Source organism: Triticum urartu, chromosome 3A (assembly GCF_056163025.1).
Source record: "Triticum urartu cultivar PI428250 chromosome 3A, HENAU_Tu73, whole genome shotgun sequence".
Lineage (NCBI taxonomy): Eukaryota > Viridiplantae > Streptophyta > Magnoliopsida > Poales > Poaceae > Triticum > Triticum urartu.
In genome coordinates, this window is record NC_141875.1 from 721,645,497 (window position 1) to 721,660,128 (window position 14,632).

Below are 14,632 nucleotides of genomic sequence, written 5' to 3' on the forward strand. Positions count from 1 at the left end.
GATCATATCAACATTGGAAACACATATCGTCAGCTCACCTTTAGCTAGTCTCCGTTTATTCCGTAGCTTTTATTTCGAGTTACTAACACTTAGCAACCGAACCGGTATCTAATACCCTGGTGCTACTAGGAGTACTAGTAAAGTACACATTAACATAATGTATATCCAATATACTTCTATCGACCTTGCCAGCCTTCTAATCTACCAAGTATCTAGGGTAATTCTGCTCCAGTGGCTGTTCCCTTTATTACAGAAGCACTTAGTCTCGGGTTTGGGTTCAACCTTGGGTTTCTTCACTGGAGCAGCAGCTGAATTGCCGTTTTATGAAGTATCCCTTCGTGCCCTTGCCCTTCTTGAAACTAGTGGTTTCACCAACCATCAACAATTGATGCTCCTTCTTGATTTCTACTTTTGTGGTGTCAAACATCACGAACATCTCAAGGATCATCATACATGTCCCCGATATATTATAGTTCATCACGAAGCTCTAGCAGCTTGGTGGTAATGACTTCGGAGAAACATCACTATCTTATCTGGAAGATTAACTCCCACTCGATTCAAATGATTGTTGTACTCAGACAATCTGAGCACAAGCTCAACAATTGAGCTTTTCTCCCTTAGTTTGCAGGCTAAGAAAATCGTCGGAGGTCTTATACCTCTTGACGTGGGCACGAGCTTGAAATCCCAATTTCAGCCCTCAAAACATCTCATATGTTTCGCGACGTTTCAAAACGTCTTTGGTGCCTCAACTCTAAACCGTTTAACTGAACTATCATGTAGTTATCAAAGCGTGTATGTCAGATGTTCACAACATCCACAGACAACGTTCGAGGTTCAGCACACTGAGCGGTGCATTAAGGACATAAGCCTTCTATGAAGCAATGAGGACAATCCTCAGTTTACGGACCTAGTCCGCATAATTGCTACTATCAACTTTCAACTAATTTTTCTCTAGGAACATATCTAAACAGTAGAACTGAAAACGCAAGCTATGACATAATTTGCAAAATCCTTTTTGACTATGTTCAGGATAATTAAGTTCATCTTATGAACTCCTACTTAGATAGACATCCCTCTAGTCATCTAAGTGATTACATGATCCGAGTCAACTAGGCCGTGTCCGATCTGTGCGTGAGACGGACTAGTCAACGTCGGTGAACATCTTCATGTTGATCGTATCTTCTATACGACTCATGCTCGACCTTTCGGTCTTCTGTGTTCCGAGGCCATGTCTGTACATGCTAGGCTCGTCAAGTTAACCCTAAGTGTTTTTGCATGTGTAAAACTGTCTTACACCCGTTGTATGTGAACGTAAGGATCCATCACACCCGATTAACACGTGGTGCTTAGAAACGACGAACTGTAGCAACGGTGCACAGTTAGGGGAGAACACTTCTTGAAATTTTAATGAGGGATCATCTTATTTACTACCGTCGTTCTAAGCAAATAAGATGTATAAATATGATAAACATCACATGCAATCAAATAGTGACATGATATGGCCAATATCATATTGCTCCTTTTGATCTCCATCTTCGGGGCTCCATGATCATCATCGTCACCGGCACGACACCATGATCTCCATCATCATGATCTCCATCATCGTGTCTTCTTGAATTTGTCTCGTCATTGACATGCAAGTCGTGATTCCCTTGACAAGAACATGATCAATCTCATACATCACATATATCATTCATCACATCCTTTTGGCCATATCACATCACATAGCATACCCTGCAAAAACAAGTTAGACGTCCTCTAATTGTTGTTTGCATGTTTTACGTGGCTGCTATGGGTTTCTAGCAAGAACGTTTCTTACCTACGCAAAACCACAACGTGATATGCCAATTGCTATTTACCCTTCATAAGGACCCTTTTCATCGAATCCGATCCGACTAAAGTAGGAGAGACAGACACCCGCTAGCCACCTTATGCATCTAGTGCATGTCAGTCGGTAGAACCAGTCTCACGTAAGAGTACGTGTAAGGTCGGTCCGGGCCGCTTCATCCCACGATGCCGCCGAATCAAGATAAGACTAGTAACGGCAAGCATATTGAACAAAATCAACGCCCACAACTACTTTGTGTTCTACTCGTGCATAGAATCTATGCAATAGACCTAGCTCATGATGCCACTGTTGGGGAACGTAGCAGAAATTCAAAATTTTCCTACGTGTCACCAAGATCTATCTATGGAGAGACTAGAAACGAGGGGAATGAGAGTGCATCTACATACCCTTGTAGATCGCTAAGCGGAAGCGTTCAAGTGAACGGGGTTGATGGAGTCGTACTCGTCGTGATTCAAATCACCGATGACCAAGTGCCGAACGCACGGCACCTCCGCGTTCAACACACGTACAGCCCGGTGACGTCTCCCATGCCTTGATCCAGCAAGGAGAGAGGGAGAGGTTGAGGAAGACTCCATCCACCAGCAGCACAATGGCATGGTGGTGGTGGAGGAGCGTGGCAATCCTGCAGGGCTTCGCCAAGCACCACGGGAGAGGAGAAGGACTTGGGAGAGAGGGAGGGCTGCACCAAAGGCAAAGGTGTGTCTCAAGAGGCCCTCCTACCCTCACTATATATAGGGATCCCAAAGGGGGGGGTGCGCCAGCCCTAGGAGATCCAATCTCCAAGGGGGCGGCGGCCAGGGGAGGAGTCCTCCCCCCCCCCAAGGCACCTAGGAGGTGCCTTCCCCTGCTGGGACTCTTCCTTTAGGGTTTCCCCAGGCGCATGGGCCTCTTGGGGCTGGTGCCCTTGGCCCATGTAGGCCAAGGCGCACCCCCTACAGCCCATGTGGCCCCCAGGGTAGGTGGCCCCACCCGGTGGGCCCCCGGGACCCTTCCGGTGGTCCCGGTACAATACCGATGACCCCGAAACTTGTCCCGATGCCGAAACAGGACTTCCTATATATAAATCTTTACCTCCGGACCATTCCGGAACTCCTCGTGACGTCCGGGATCTCATCCGGGACTCCGAACAACATTCGGTAACCACATACAAGCTTCCTTTATAACCCTAGCGTCATCGAACCTTAAGTGTGTAGACCCTACGGGTTCGGGAGACATGCAGACATGACCGAGACGTTCTCCGGTCAATAACCAACAGCGGGATCTGGATACCCATGTTGGCTCCCACATGTTCCACGATGATCTCATCGGATGAACCACGATGTCAAGGACTCAATCAATCCCGTATACAATTCCCTTTGTCTAGCGGTATTGTACTTGCCCGAGATTCGATCGTCGGTATCCCTATACCTTGTTCAATCTCGTTACCGGCAAGTCTCTTTACTCGTTCTGTAACACATCATCCCGTGATCAAGTCCTTGGTCACATTGCGCATATGATGATGTCCTACCGAGTGGGCCCAGAGATACCTCTCCATTTACACGGAGTGACAAATCCCAGTCTCGATTCGTGCCAACCCAACAGACACTTTCGGAGATACCTGTAATGTACCTTTATAGCCACCCAGTTACGTTGTGACGTTTGGCACACCCAAAGCACTCCTACGGTATCCGGGAGTTGCACAATCTCATGGTCTAAGGAAATGATACTTGACATTAGAAAAGCTTTAGCATACGAACTACACGATCTTTGTGCTAGGCTTAGGATTGGGTCTTTGTCCATCACATCATTCTCCTAATGACGTGATCCCGTTATCAATGACATCCAATGTCCATGGTCAGGAAACCGTAACCATCTATTGATCAACGAGCTAGTCAACTAGAGGCTTACTAGGGACATGGTGTTGTCTATGTATCCACACATGTATCTGAGTTTCCTATCAATACAATTATAGCATGGATAATAAACGATTATCATGAACAAGGAAATATATATAATAATAACCAATTTATTATTTCCTCTAGGGCATATTTCCAACGCTCGTCGGCTCCTCCTCCGCGCTTCGTCAAGCCAAACGGAGCCGGGGCTCGCGCCGGTGAAGAAGGAGCCGGCCGCGCCGGTGAAGACGACGGAGCTCGACGATGACGCGGCCCTGGAATGGGCGCGCAGGGACTCCATAGCGATGGAGAAGGAGCGCCAGTGCGCCGCCCTGTTTCGCTTCGCGGAGCGCCGACGCGGCCGCGACGAAGGCGGAGTCATCGTCATCTACGACAGCGACGACGACGACGACGACACGCCGCCACCAGTCCGCCATGGCGACGCCGAGCAGGGGTCCAGCAGGGGCGCCCGCGTCAAGGAGGAGAAGGACGACGACGACGATGGCGGCGACGGCGGCGACTTCAGCCAGTTTTTTGTTTAGATTAGTTTATACATATGTGCTATGTAATGAAAATCCGCGAACTTCGCGGAAATTTATCGTGTTTGGCCGAAATTTAACGTGTTTGGCCGAAATTTATCATGTTTAAGCCGAACTTCGCCGAACTGTGCCGAACTTCTTTTATTTTAAAACGCGCCTGGGGGCGGCCCTGGGGCCGGCGGCTGGGGACCAACTCGCCTCCAGGCCCAATTTTTGCGCCGGCTCACCCCCAGGCGGCGATTTTAGGCGCCCCCTGAGGGGCCAACGGCTGGAGATGCTCCAAGATTTGTGCGGTAGCGCGTCGTTCGGCCCGAACATGAACCAAAAGATCAGTGCGAGAAACCAGCGTGCGGGCGAGCTGCCAAAACTCCCACACACCAGCTTCGTCCTACGTGGCACGTGAAAACTGCCTCAATGTGTCAAGATTCGTGCAAATTTAACTGGACGGTGATCCACGCGTGTGGGCGAGTTACAGTAGTGCCACACGTGTGGGCGTTAGTGTTTCCGAAGATTAATAATAATTCATATATTTTTAATAGTTTATTTCATATTAAAAGTTGATGGCCAATTATTCTAAGAACGTTATATAGTGACGTCCGTGTTATATATCCAACCTTGGCCTTAGTATGTTAATATAGGATCATTGTAGTTATTATTATTATTATTATTATTATTATTATTATTATATTTTCTGGTTGATTATACATTTTAAGTCATAAAATTTTCTTTGCTATCGGTTTCGCCATACCAAAAGTTCGGTTTATCCTGCATCATCAGTAGCCTAATTTGGCTTATAAGATGGTACCCACATTTTGGATTTATAACATGTGTGATCTTCAATGACCAATGCTTGATCTTCCGTGCATCTTGGTTGAAGACGCCCCATCGTCACCCCCACACCGCCGAGTTAAGAGGTCGAGTGACAAAGAGGAGACCACATCATGCCCGTTGGTGATTGTGACCGCCAAACTTTACATTGGGTATGTCTCTTATTCTCTTTCCGCAAATAGCAACATCATTGGTGACTTTGCATCTAAGAATGTTAAAAACATCAAATAATATTCATAAATTACTTAACATGGATATGATTTTTGATGCAATTAGTTGTTCATTTATAACATTCTATATAGATATATATTCATTATCTTGATCATTATATTAAAGGGCCCATATTCTAGATTCACCCCGGGCCCCCGAAATCTCAGGACCGGGCATGAATCTTATGAACGCACACATGCACATCCTACTCCAATGAGCACGTTCGATAGACTGAGCCGACATATCATCTTGCGATTTTACGAAGTCATTGTAGACGTCTCGTACTCAACGGGAACGTCTCCTTCTACTGAACGCAACGCGCATCGCCGGAAATTCTGAAATAAATGCAGGATAAATGCGAGCACCAAAACTTAACCCTGATGAACTAGGGATACCACTTCCTCCTTATTACTCTCCTTGATATTTGAAATCAAGTGCGTAACCAACACGACTGAGATAATTAAGCCCCAACTTATTATTAACAGAACCGACATGGCCCCCGAGACGGACGGGTTGAGACGCTTCCATCACACTCCAGAGGAGCTAATTAGGAAACGATCGAGGGAGTATCCCAACGAGTAGTACGTGCAGCGACAAGAGTGTGATTTGAAAACCGTGAGCTGGTACCCCCTGTTTTGTAATGGAAATGACGCATTTCCCTAAACAAACTCCGCGCGCGAATCCTCATGCTGGCATCCCGTATCCATCCAACCATCCAAATAATGCGCTCATTAACCCCTCTGATCCTCTTTTATGTCGACCCAAATCGCCTAGATTAGGAAAATGACGCATTTCCCTTAAGAAACACCTCATGGAATCCTCGTGCTGGCATCCTGTATCCATCCATTCCATCCTTCTCTCCCGCTCTAACCGATTCAATGCGCTCATTAATGCCTCGATTCTCTTTTATTTCGATCCAATCCAATCCAAATCCATCCAAATCATGCTCACCTTTACCCTTCTCCTTCTCTATAATAAAGCCCAACGCTATACCATATGGATCCATATCTCCATCAGCAATCAGGCACTCCTCCCCCTTCCTAACAAAAGCCATGGTGGCCAGCGCGGCGGAGAAGGCTCCGGCGACGGCGAGCGGTGGCACCCGGCGGGTGCTGCTGTTCCCGCTGCCGTTCCAGGGCCACCTGAACCCGATGCTGCAGCTGGCCGACGTGCTGCACGCCCGTGGCCTCCGCGTCACCGTCTTCCACGCCGCCTTCAACGCGCCGGACCCCGCGTGCCGCCCCGCCGGGTACCGCTTCGTGCCCGTCGGCGCCGGCGTGCCGACGGCCGACCTCGTCCCCACCGGCAGCAACGCCGACTTCGCCGGGGCGCTGCTCCGCATCAACGAGCGCCTGCAGGCCCCTTTCCAGAACAGCCTCCGCGAGGCGCTGGAGGATGAGGAGGGGGTGCCGGCGTGCCTGGTGCTGGACTCTAATCTCCGGGGGATGCAGGTGGTCGCCGACCGGCTGGGCGTGCCGACGCTGGTGCTGCGCACGGGTGGCGCCGCCTGCCTCGTGGCCTACATGGCCTTCCCGGCGCTCTGCGACAAGGGCCTCCTCCCGCCACAAGGTATTTACGTACTAACAGACAAACAGTTAACAGTTAGCACCGCTTTCCGCATGGCCACAGTTAACATGCACACAAGTACATGTAGCACTATTGTTATGTCGTTATGCGATGTGCTCTTGTGATTACTAGAGAATGCTCAGCTCAATTAAGAAAAAGAAGAAAGCTAACAGTTTGTTTTTTGTTAGGATGAAACAACAATGCAGCTCTACTTTACATATGAAGTTAAGAATAAAACTGAGAGTAGTATTTTTGGAAGAGTGAAAGAAAGTATAACTTTGTTTTCGTATGAAAATCCTTATATTTGAACTATATTTGCCAAATGTTCATATTAATTGAAAATAATACATCCATTTATGGGGAAAACCTAGATATACAATCATTTATAGTTTCATACAAGCATATTTGAATGAAAAAAAATAAGTGCCAAAGTTTTACAATTTCAAATGTTTCAAAATCTATGATAGTATACATGGAAAAATATAAACTTTTACAGGTTACGTAGTAGATAGACGACTATGTTTTCGCTCAAACTTCACGATTGGATCAACCTGGTGCACTGGCTTTATTTTGTACCTATTAATCACCAACTATAGCATTAGCAATCGCATAAAACTAGACTCACATTTAAGGTGCTTAGTTTCCAAATAATACACATTCATCCTCACATATATCACCCAACGGCTGATTATTTTCTTTCCAAATTTTCAGACCATTCGCAATTGAACATGGCACTGGATGATCTCCCACCACTCCAGCTGCAAGACATGGTCTTCTCAACCACAACTCCACATGAAACGATGACCACCTGCCTAGAACGCATTGTGGAATCGGCAAAGTGTTCTTCAGGTGTCATCCTCAACACCTTCAACGACCTCGAAGATGTCGAGCTCCAAAAGATCGTCGATGGTGTGTGTGTCCCAGTGTATGCGATTGGTCCTCTTTACAAGATATCTTCAGGTGCCCAGAGCAGCCTGTTGTCTCCAGATCAAACTTGTTTGGATTGGCTGGACAAGCAAGAGGCACGGTCTGTTTTGTTCGTGAGCTTTGGAAGCTTGGCATCCATGGACCAAGAAGAGCTAGTGGAGACTGCATGGGGCTTGGCCAATAGCCACATGCCATTTCTTTGGGTGATCAGGCCTGACGCGGTTCATGGTTCAGGGAAAGTAGGCCTACCCGACGGCTTTGAGGAAGAGACACAAGGTAGGGGAATGGTGGTGATCTGGGCCCCACAACAAGATGTTCTTGGGCACCAAGCAGTCGGTGGCTTTTGGACCCATAACGGCTGGAACTCGACGTTAGAGAGCATATGTGAGGGTGTTCCGATGATATGTAGACCTCATTTTGCTGACCAAATGATAAATGCCCGGTATGTCGAGGAGGTGTGGAAGGTAGGGTTTGAGTTAGTGGGCAAGTTGGAGAGGGGGAACATTGAAAGGGGTATTAGAAAGTTGTTGCGCGAAGAAGAAGGTGGAGAGATGAGGCGAAGAGCAAATGATCTCAAGGACAAAGCAATCCACTGTATAAAGAAAGGCGGCTCTTCGCAAACTATGGTTGATTTGCTGGTGAACTGCATAATGTCATTACCTTCTTCCATTTAGATGGGATTAGTTTGATATTTTCACATTGAGTCATTCCTAAAGCTGATAATGTTGTTGCCCCGGACATGTTTTGCAAATGAGTGAACTCTTACATATATCTTAATATATTTTTGCCAACTTCTGCATAATTCCATTTAGCAGATAATACAATTTATGTTCGTAGATTTATAACACAAGTCATGGTAACAAGAAAAAAACTACGCATGCATGGCTCCATGCATGGTGAGCTCTCAGTCTCTGGCTATCCATGATCCACTCGCGTTTCTTTACCATGCGAGTTCTAGCATAATCTTGAGTTAGTAATCTATTTAGGTATAGAAAATAAGAAAATAGAGTTCTCATATTTGAGTCTATGGTATGCTCAAGTTTAAGTAGTACTAGGTTAGGCTTGTTCATGTCATATTTTAGTTCGTCAAGTCCTCAGAGTTGCCATAGAGTTTAGTCAAAGTCTGAATAGTGTCATGCGTGTCCTAATTCTAGTAGTACTAGGAGGTCGTGCACAAGTCAATTTGATTGGTGTGGCTATATATACACAAACGGTTGTGCCTTGTAACCAAACCGTGACATCATAAGAAGAAATAAAGAAAGAAAAAGTGCATCATACAAGCTCTTGGCAAATGTTTTTCGTGCGTATGTGTTTGTGTGTTATTGATGTGATTGATCTGAGGGCAAAACCCACAATTCATTTTGGAGCTAGTGACAAGGAGCAGGATGGGGCTTTGGAAATCTCATTTTCCTCTGGAGTACAAAATATTTATTTGGCTCTGCTAGGGGGGGGGGGGGGGGGGGGGGGGGAGGGGGGGGGGATCCATGTCACTGATGAGCTAGTGAAGAGCTAGACATGCCAACATGACTGTAAGCTCAATAACCTGCGAGAGGATGTTGCTCATTTGCTCTTTCTTTGTACCCTATCATAATTTGTTTGGTGTTGTGCCCCTAGTTTTAAATAGGGCGCTAGCATCTTAGTGGCGGACCTCTTCCAAATGCTATTGCGTTCTATAGCGGAGCTATAGCGCGCTATTTAAAATGTTTGTTTATTTGTTTGGACCAAAGTCTCTTAACGCAAGACCTTTTGTAAACACAATAGCAGGCTATTTAAAACAGTGGTTATGCCGAGCACAGCTCTCCTGGGAAGATTTCGTATGTATCTGTACGCGATCCTAAAGTTTGGGAGAACGAGGGATCCCCGGTTCCACCCCTGCTTGCCGTCCGATCTGGCATGGGGATATGTGCCAATCAAAGTTATTAGGATTACTTCTGCTAATCATGTACTTGAAATATTTGAATCCTCTAATAACCAGAGGAGAGCTGCACCTTCTCAGCCGGCATCCATGGCTGCTTTCTGCCACAACATATTGACATCAATTAAATAATGGAATGGGCTTGTGACAGGAGGCTCTTTAGCCAACACAGTCTGCAGTCCAAATGTTTCAAAAAATTGTTCTAGACGCTAGGTGCTCTCCTGTTTAACAGATTAACCCGCTGCGAAGACAACCACTTTGGCACATATCCCGGTGATGTTCGTTTTAAAATGGACAACATCCAAAGATGAAGCAGGGCCTTCCAGGTTCTAAAAATCCAACGCTGAAGCCTGAAGCCTGAAGCAAGGCGGATGCTGCTTATTGGGATTGCATGCGTGGGCGATCTCGACAACTCATAACGATTTAGTTTTTCATAACCGTTTTTCTCTTCCCTTGATTACCGAAAAAGGGTTTCCCCCGCTTTGTATACAAAGCAACCAACCAAGCCGTACAAGGATAGGTGCTGGGGCGGAAGCAGCATAGTGACACCCAAAAGAAACGACAGAGAAAGAGCAAAAGAAACAAATGCCGACAATGGCGGATTAACGAAAACGCAGAAGCCTCGCGATCGCTGCGCCCACCGGGATCTTCCACTAGATTCCAAGACTCCGAAGCGCCGGCACCTATCAACACCTCCAAGAAGGATCGTGACGATGACGACGCTGCTGCCAAGGGTTTCCCCCGGTACACGATGAGGCGAGAGGAAGGGTAGCCCCCGACGCCCTACCGGAAGGTCAGGTGGCACCCACAGGCGCCGCCGCGCCGGTGTCGACCAAGCCGACAGGGGTTTCCCCCGATCCCAACCCGCACCTCGGGCGCTCCGGAGCCAGCCACCAAACCAACCACCACCCAGCGCCAACACGGTCAAGAGGCCCCCACGCCGTCTCACCACGACACCGCGAAGTGAGGACAACACGCGAAGAATCAGAGCCGGGACTAGGGCATCAGCACCGTCGGCACGCGGGAGGGCCCCACCTCCACCGTCAGTGACGGTAGCCGTCCGGACGCAATAGCAAGAGCACACCAGGCCCGTAGGCCCACAGGCCCGGCCGAGCCCTTGTGGGCCCGTAAAGCTCCCGCCCTCGCGCTGCTGCCGGCACGCCGTCGGCGCCGCCGCCCACATCCGAGCCACTCCTCCTCCTCCCCGAGCTGCAGACAGCGAGGCCACGTCGGCGCCGGCCCGCTAGGACCCAGATAGGGCCCTAAGGGCCCAGATCTAGGCCGGGGGCGCGCCGCCAGCCACCAGCGCCACCAGGCCACCCTGCCGCCAAGAGGCAGCGCCACCACTGCACCAGCCGCCGGCCCCCGCCACCAGGACGCCGGACCACCTCCAGCCGAGCTGCACCCGTCGCCGAGCCCTGCCCCAGGAAGGGCGCTGCGCGCGGGGGAAAAGAAGGCCCGCCGCCGAGCCACCCGGCCAGATCCGGGGGCGCCGTCCGGCGGCGGCGGGGGAGGGAGAACGGAGGGGTGGGAGCGAGGGAGGGATGCGGAGGAGCCGCCCCAGCCGCCGCCCGGGGAGGCGGCGCGAGGCGGAGTCGGGAGAGGGAGCCTCTTCCCCTGATTAGGTACTTCACAGCGCTTTGTCGCTCATCTTGCAATGGAAGCAGCTTCTACTTGTAAAGTGAAAAGAGCCCACGATGATGATGATATTTAAGATCCTGCTTTGCACCATCTGGAGGGGAACGGACAAAGCTAGACCGGATGTTGGTTGAGTCTGTGTTGTGTTACTCTGCTTATCTTCTGTTGTTTGTTGGCCGTGGCCTTTCATCTTTGCTTCCCCAGAGTCCTATTTGTGCATGATATTCAGGGGACAACCTGGGTTGTTCTGTTGCTTCCTTGTAAGCTGGTTTTCTTTTTTAGAGAAAAGGCACGAAGGTCCGACTTCAAATTAATGAAGCCATCAACCGGCTAGGATACAATGATGCTGAATTACAAAGGCAAAGACTTGACCAGAAACTGAAAAATACATGCCAAATTCACTACGACCCGGAGCAGCAGCGAACAGAGCATCAAGAGAAACTACGATCAAGCCGCCGGAGATCTTGAGCAGACAGAATAGCAGGGCCGAGGCCATCCTGCACCGACAATTGCCGTGGACATGAAGGCCCAGACCGCTTGAAGGAAATCATCAACTCCGCCACCCACTGCCGGAGGGGAGACCACTATCTCCCCTTCGTCCAGACCGTGCTGGACGCCCACCACCGGCCGGCAGCCAACCAGCAGACAAGGCGGGGAGCCACTGAAAGATGTGGAAGACCCAAACGCCACCAACAACGCCGGCAACCAGGGGATCCGAGCACAGCTGCCGCCACCCACCACCAAGCCGCACGCCCAACCTCCAACCACCCCTTGAATGGCGCCTCCAGGGAGGACTGAGATGCCAGAACGCCTCCGCCGTCTGGCCAAAAGGCCAAGACTTTCGCCCGGAGCAGGAAGGGGGAAGAGGGGGACGGATCTGGAAGCTCGACCTGCCCTCAAGAGGGGAACGACACCGGAGCACCGCCGGCGTCGAGGTCGACGCGAAATCGACAAGGGGTTTCCCCCGTTCCAAGACTCCACCACCCCATCCTTGGCCAGATCTGACGGGCCAGCCACCAAATCGGGAGAGGAGGCCACTGCGAGGGGAAGGGGCCGAGAGGAAGAAGAGCCGCCCACCGCTGCAGCAAGACCTCGCCGCCCTCACGCCACCCACGCGGCTGGAAGGGACGACCAGCACCCGCGCGCGCCATCCACCGGAGAGATCGGCGCCGCCATCTCCACCCAGGACCGCCGCCCTGGCTTCCAGAGCCCCTCACAGCGGCGTGAGGCAGCAGATCCTCGCCGCCACCTTCACCGGAAGACGCGCAGCAGCCGGCGGGATCCTCGGGTGGCGGCGGGGCGGGGGGAGGAGGGAGGAGAGGTGGCGGCGGCTAGGGTTTGGGGTCGCTCCCGAGTCGCCCGCTAGGGGCGACGCGAGAGCCGGGGGGAGGAGTCCGTGTCCTTGTAAGCTGGTTACTCCAGCACTAAGAATCATTTTGAGCTTTCTTATAAATCTGGGCTATATGCCACATTTCTAGAAACAAAACAGTCCACTATTGGAGTTGAATCACATTTTTCTGAGAAATTCAATGGTGACCAAATGATGATTGGCTGTTGTCCAACTTAAATCATGAATTAGTTTTATATGTAGGGGCCAAATGATGGATGATATAGAGGATTAAATGATTACCTGATGATGAATTAGCATGGTCCAACATAAATCGCGAACAGTCGGATGAGAATATATGTACGGGCTACCGATCCAGTGGTGCTTTTTATACAAAAATAGAAGAGAGGAAAGATATAGACATTTTTTTGAAAAGGAGGATAACCCCCGGCCTCTGCATCTGAACGATGCATACGGCCACTTTATTAATTATTCTCACAAGACCTTATAAAGTCATACAACAGTAAGACTAAAGCCGCCGTCTAAGCAACAAACTGTCGCTACACCTAATCATCTATCCAGTTGATGAAGGGGTGCAGATAGCCTTGGCCTAATACCAAACAGACATCGCAGACAAGCCTAACATCTAAGACCTGAGACCCCAACCTAGCCATGTGTCGGATCTGGGGCACACACTGGTCCGGCGTGCTCTCAGAGGCCGCCGCCGCCAACTGCCACCGCTCCATTTTCAGAAATGTACTGATGCATCAACCTTACTCAGTCCAGTTATCGTCGACTCCACCACGGCGCCCAACGACACCTCCTCCCTGCGCGCAAACAGCTGAACACGTCGCGGTCGCCACTGATACACCTCAACGCCATGCTGCCAAGTATCACCAGCCGACACAGCTTGAAGCCCTTGGAGGATCTGTCGTGCGTAGCACATGCCGATCAGGCATGACCAAGCGTAGCACCTGTCGGTCAGGCATGACTTGACATCTCCACCGAAGCTCCGTGCAAGTCGAAGCCGCTCCACCTCCTGCCTCTGACTTCCAGCGCTGCTCCATAAAACGATGCTCCCAAGAGAGAAACGAAACCGCCATCGTCCGGTCTGGAACACCAGATTCTAGGGTTTTCCCTGGAGCAATACGAGTGGGTCAACGGTAGTCGCATGACGATGCCTTCATCAAGGTAATGACGTGGAACGCCGCCATCGCCCGCCGTCGGCTCCGTTTTCACCGGCAACTACGTCTCCCCCACTCGCAGTTGGTGCCAGATGACGGATCCCGGGATCCGAACACCTAGCCTTAGGCCGACCACCTCTGGCGAAAGAGATGACCACCACCGCCAGCTGCACCGGTCAGAACAGATCTGATCGGAGGTGCCGCCGACGAGACCACCAGGCCCTCCATGCCGCCGTCGCCGATCTGAAGGCAGCATGCCAAGCCGGCCGCCGCCGACGCCCGAAGGGCCATCCGCAGCGCCCGCGGCCCTGGCCTCCGCCGCATCAAGCCGTCGCCGTCCGAGGACGGGCCGGCGTCCCACCGCCTGCAGCCATCCGCCGCGCCGCAGATCCCAGATCGGTCGCGCCACCGCACGCCTTGGGGTCCGCCCCACCCCGGAGACGCGCGAGAGAGGAGATCCCCCGCCACCGCCGTCGGCACCCGGGCTTATCCCGGCAGCATCTTCCGGCGGTGGCGGAGGGAGAGGAGGAGGGAGTTTGCGGCGACGGCGGCTAGGTTTCTGGCCGCCCGAGTCGCCCTAGGGGGAGGACGACGCGGGGCGATGGTTGTGTCTGAGATATTGAGATATATAGAGATATATAAATATCAAAGCAGCGTCACAACGCAGATGAAGGCAGTGGCATGAAATTTCTTCAAAAGTACAATAAAAACAGATCAAACCGGGCACAGGACATTAATTCACAAGCAAAGGATATATCAAACATTACAAGATCAT

General features: G+C 50.5%; 1 protein-coding gene across 1 annotated transcript; it reads left to right on the forward strand.

Annotated features, from left to right (window-relative positions):
• The first annotated feature begins 6,122 nt into the window (after nt 1–6,122).
• LOC147982164 (DIMBOA UDP-glucosyltransferase BX8-like) lies at nt 6,123–8,595 on the forward strand. The gene is made up of 2 exons (XM_087514250.1): nt 6,123–6,869; nt 7,578–8,595. Exons 1-2 carry the CDS (start codon nt 6,179–6,181, stop codon nt 8,465–8,467), a joined length of 1,581 nt encoding a protein of 526 aa, XP_087370376.1. The 5' UTR covers nt 6,123–6,178; the 3' UTR covers nt 8,468–8,595.
• Nucleotides 8,596–14,632: the final 6,037 nt, after the last annotated feature.

What these genes read in the sequence shown, in the direction of transcription:
- LOC147982164 (XM_087514250.1), top strand. Translation starts at nt 6,179, where the DNA reads ATGCGCTCATTAATGCCTCGATTCTCTTTTATTTCGATCCAATCCAAT. An exon ending in GGGCCTCCTCCCGCCACAAG is followed by an intron (nt 6,870 to 7,577) that starts GTATTTACGTAC and finishes CCAAATTTTCAG; the next exon opens with ACCATTCGCAATTGAACATG.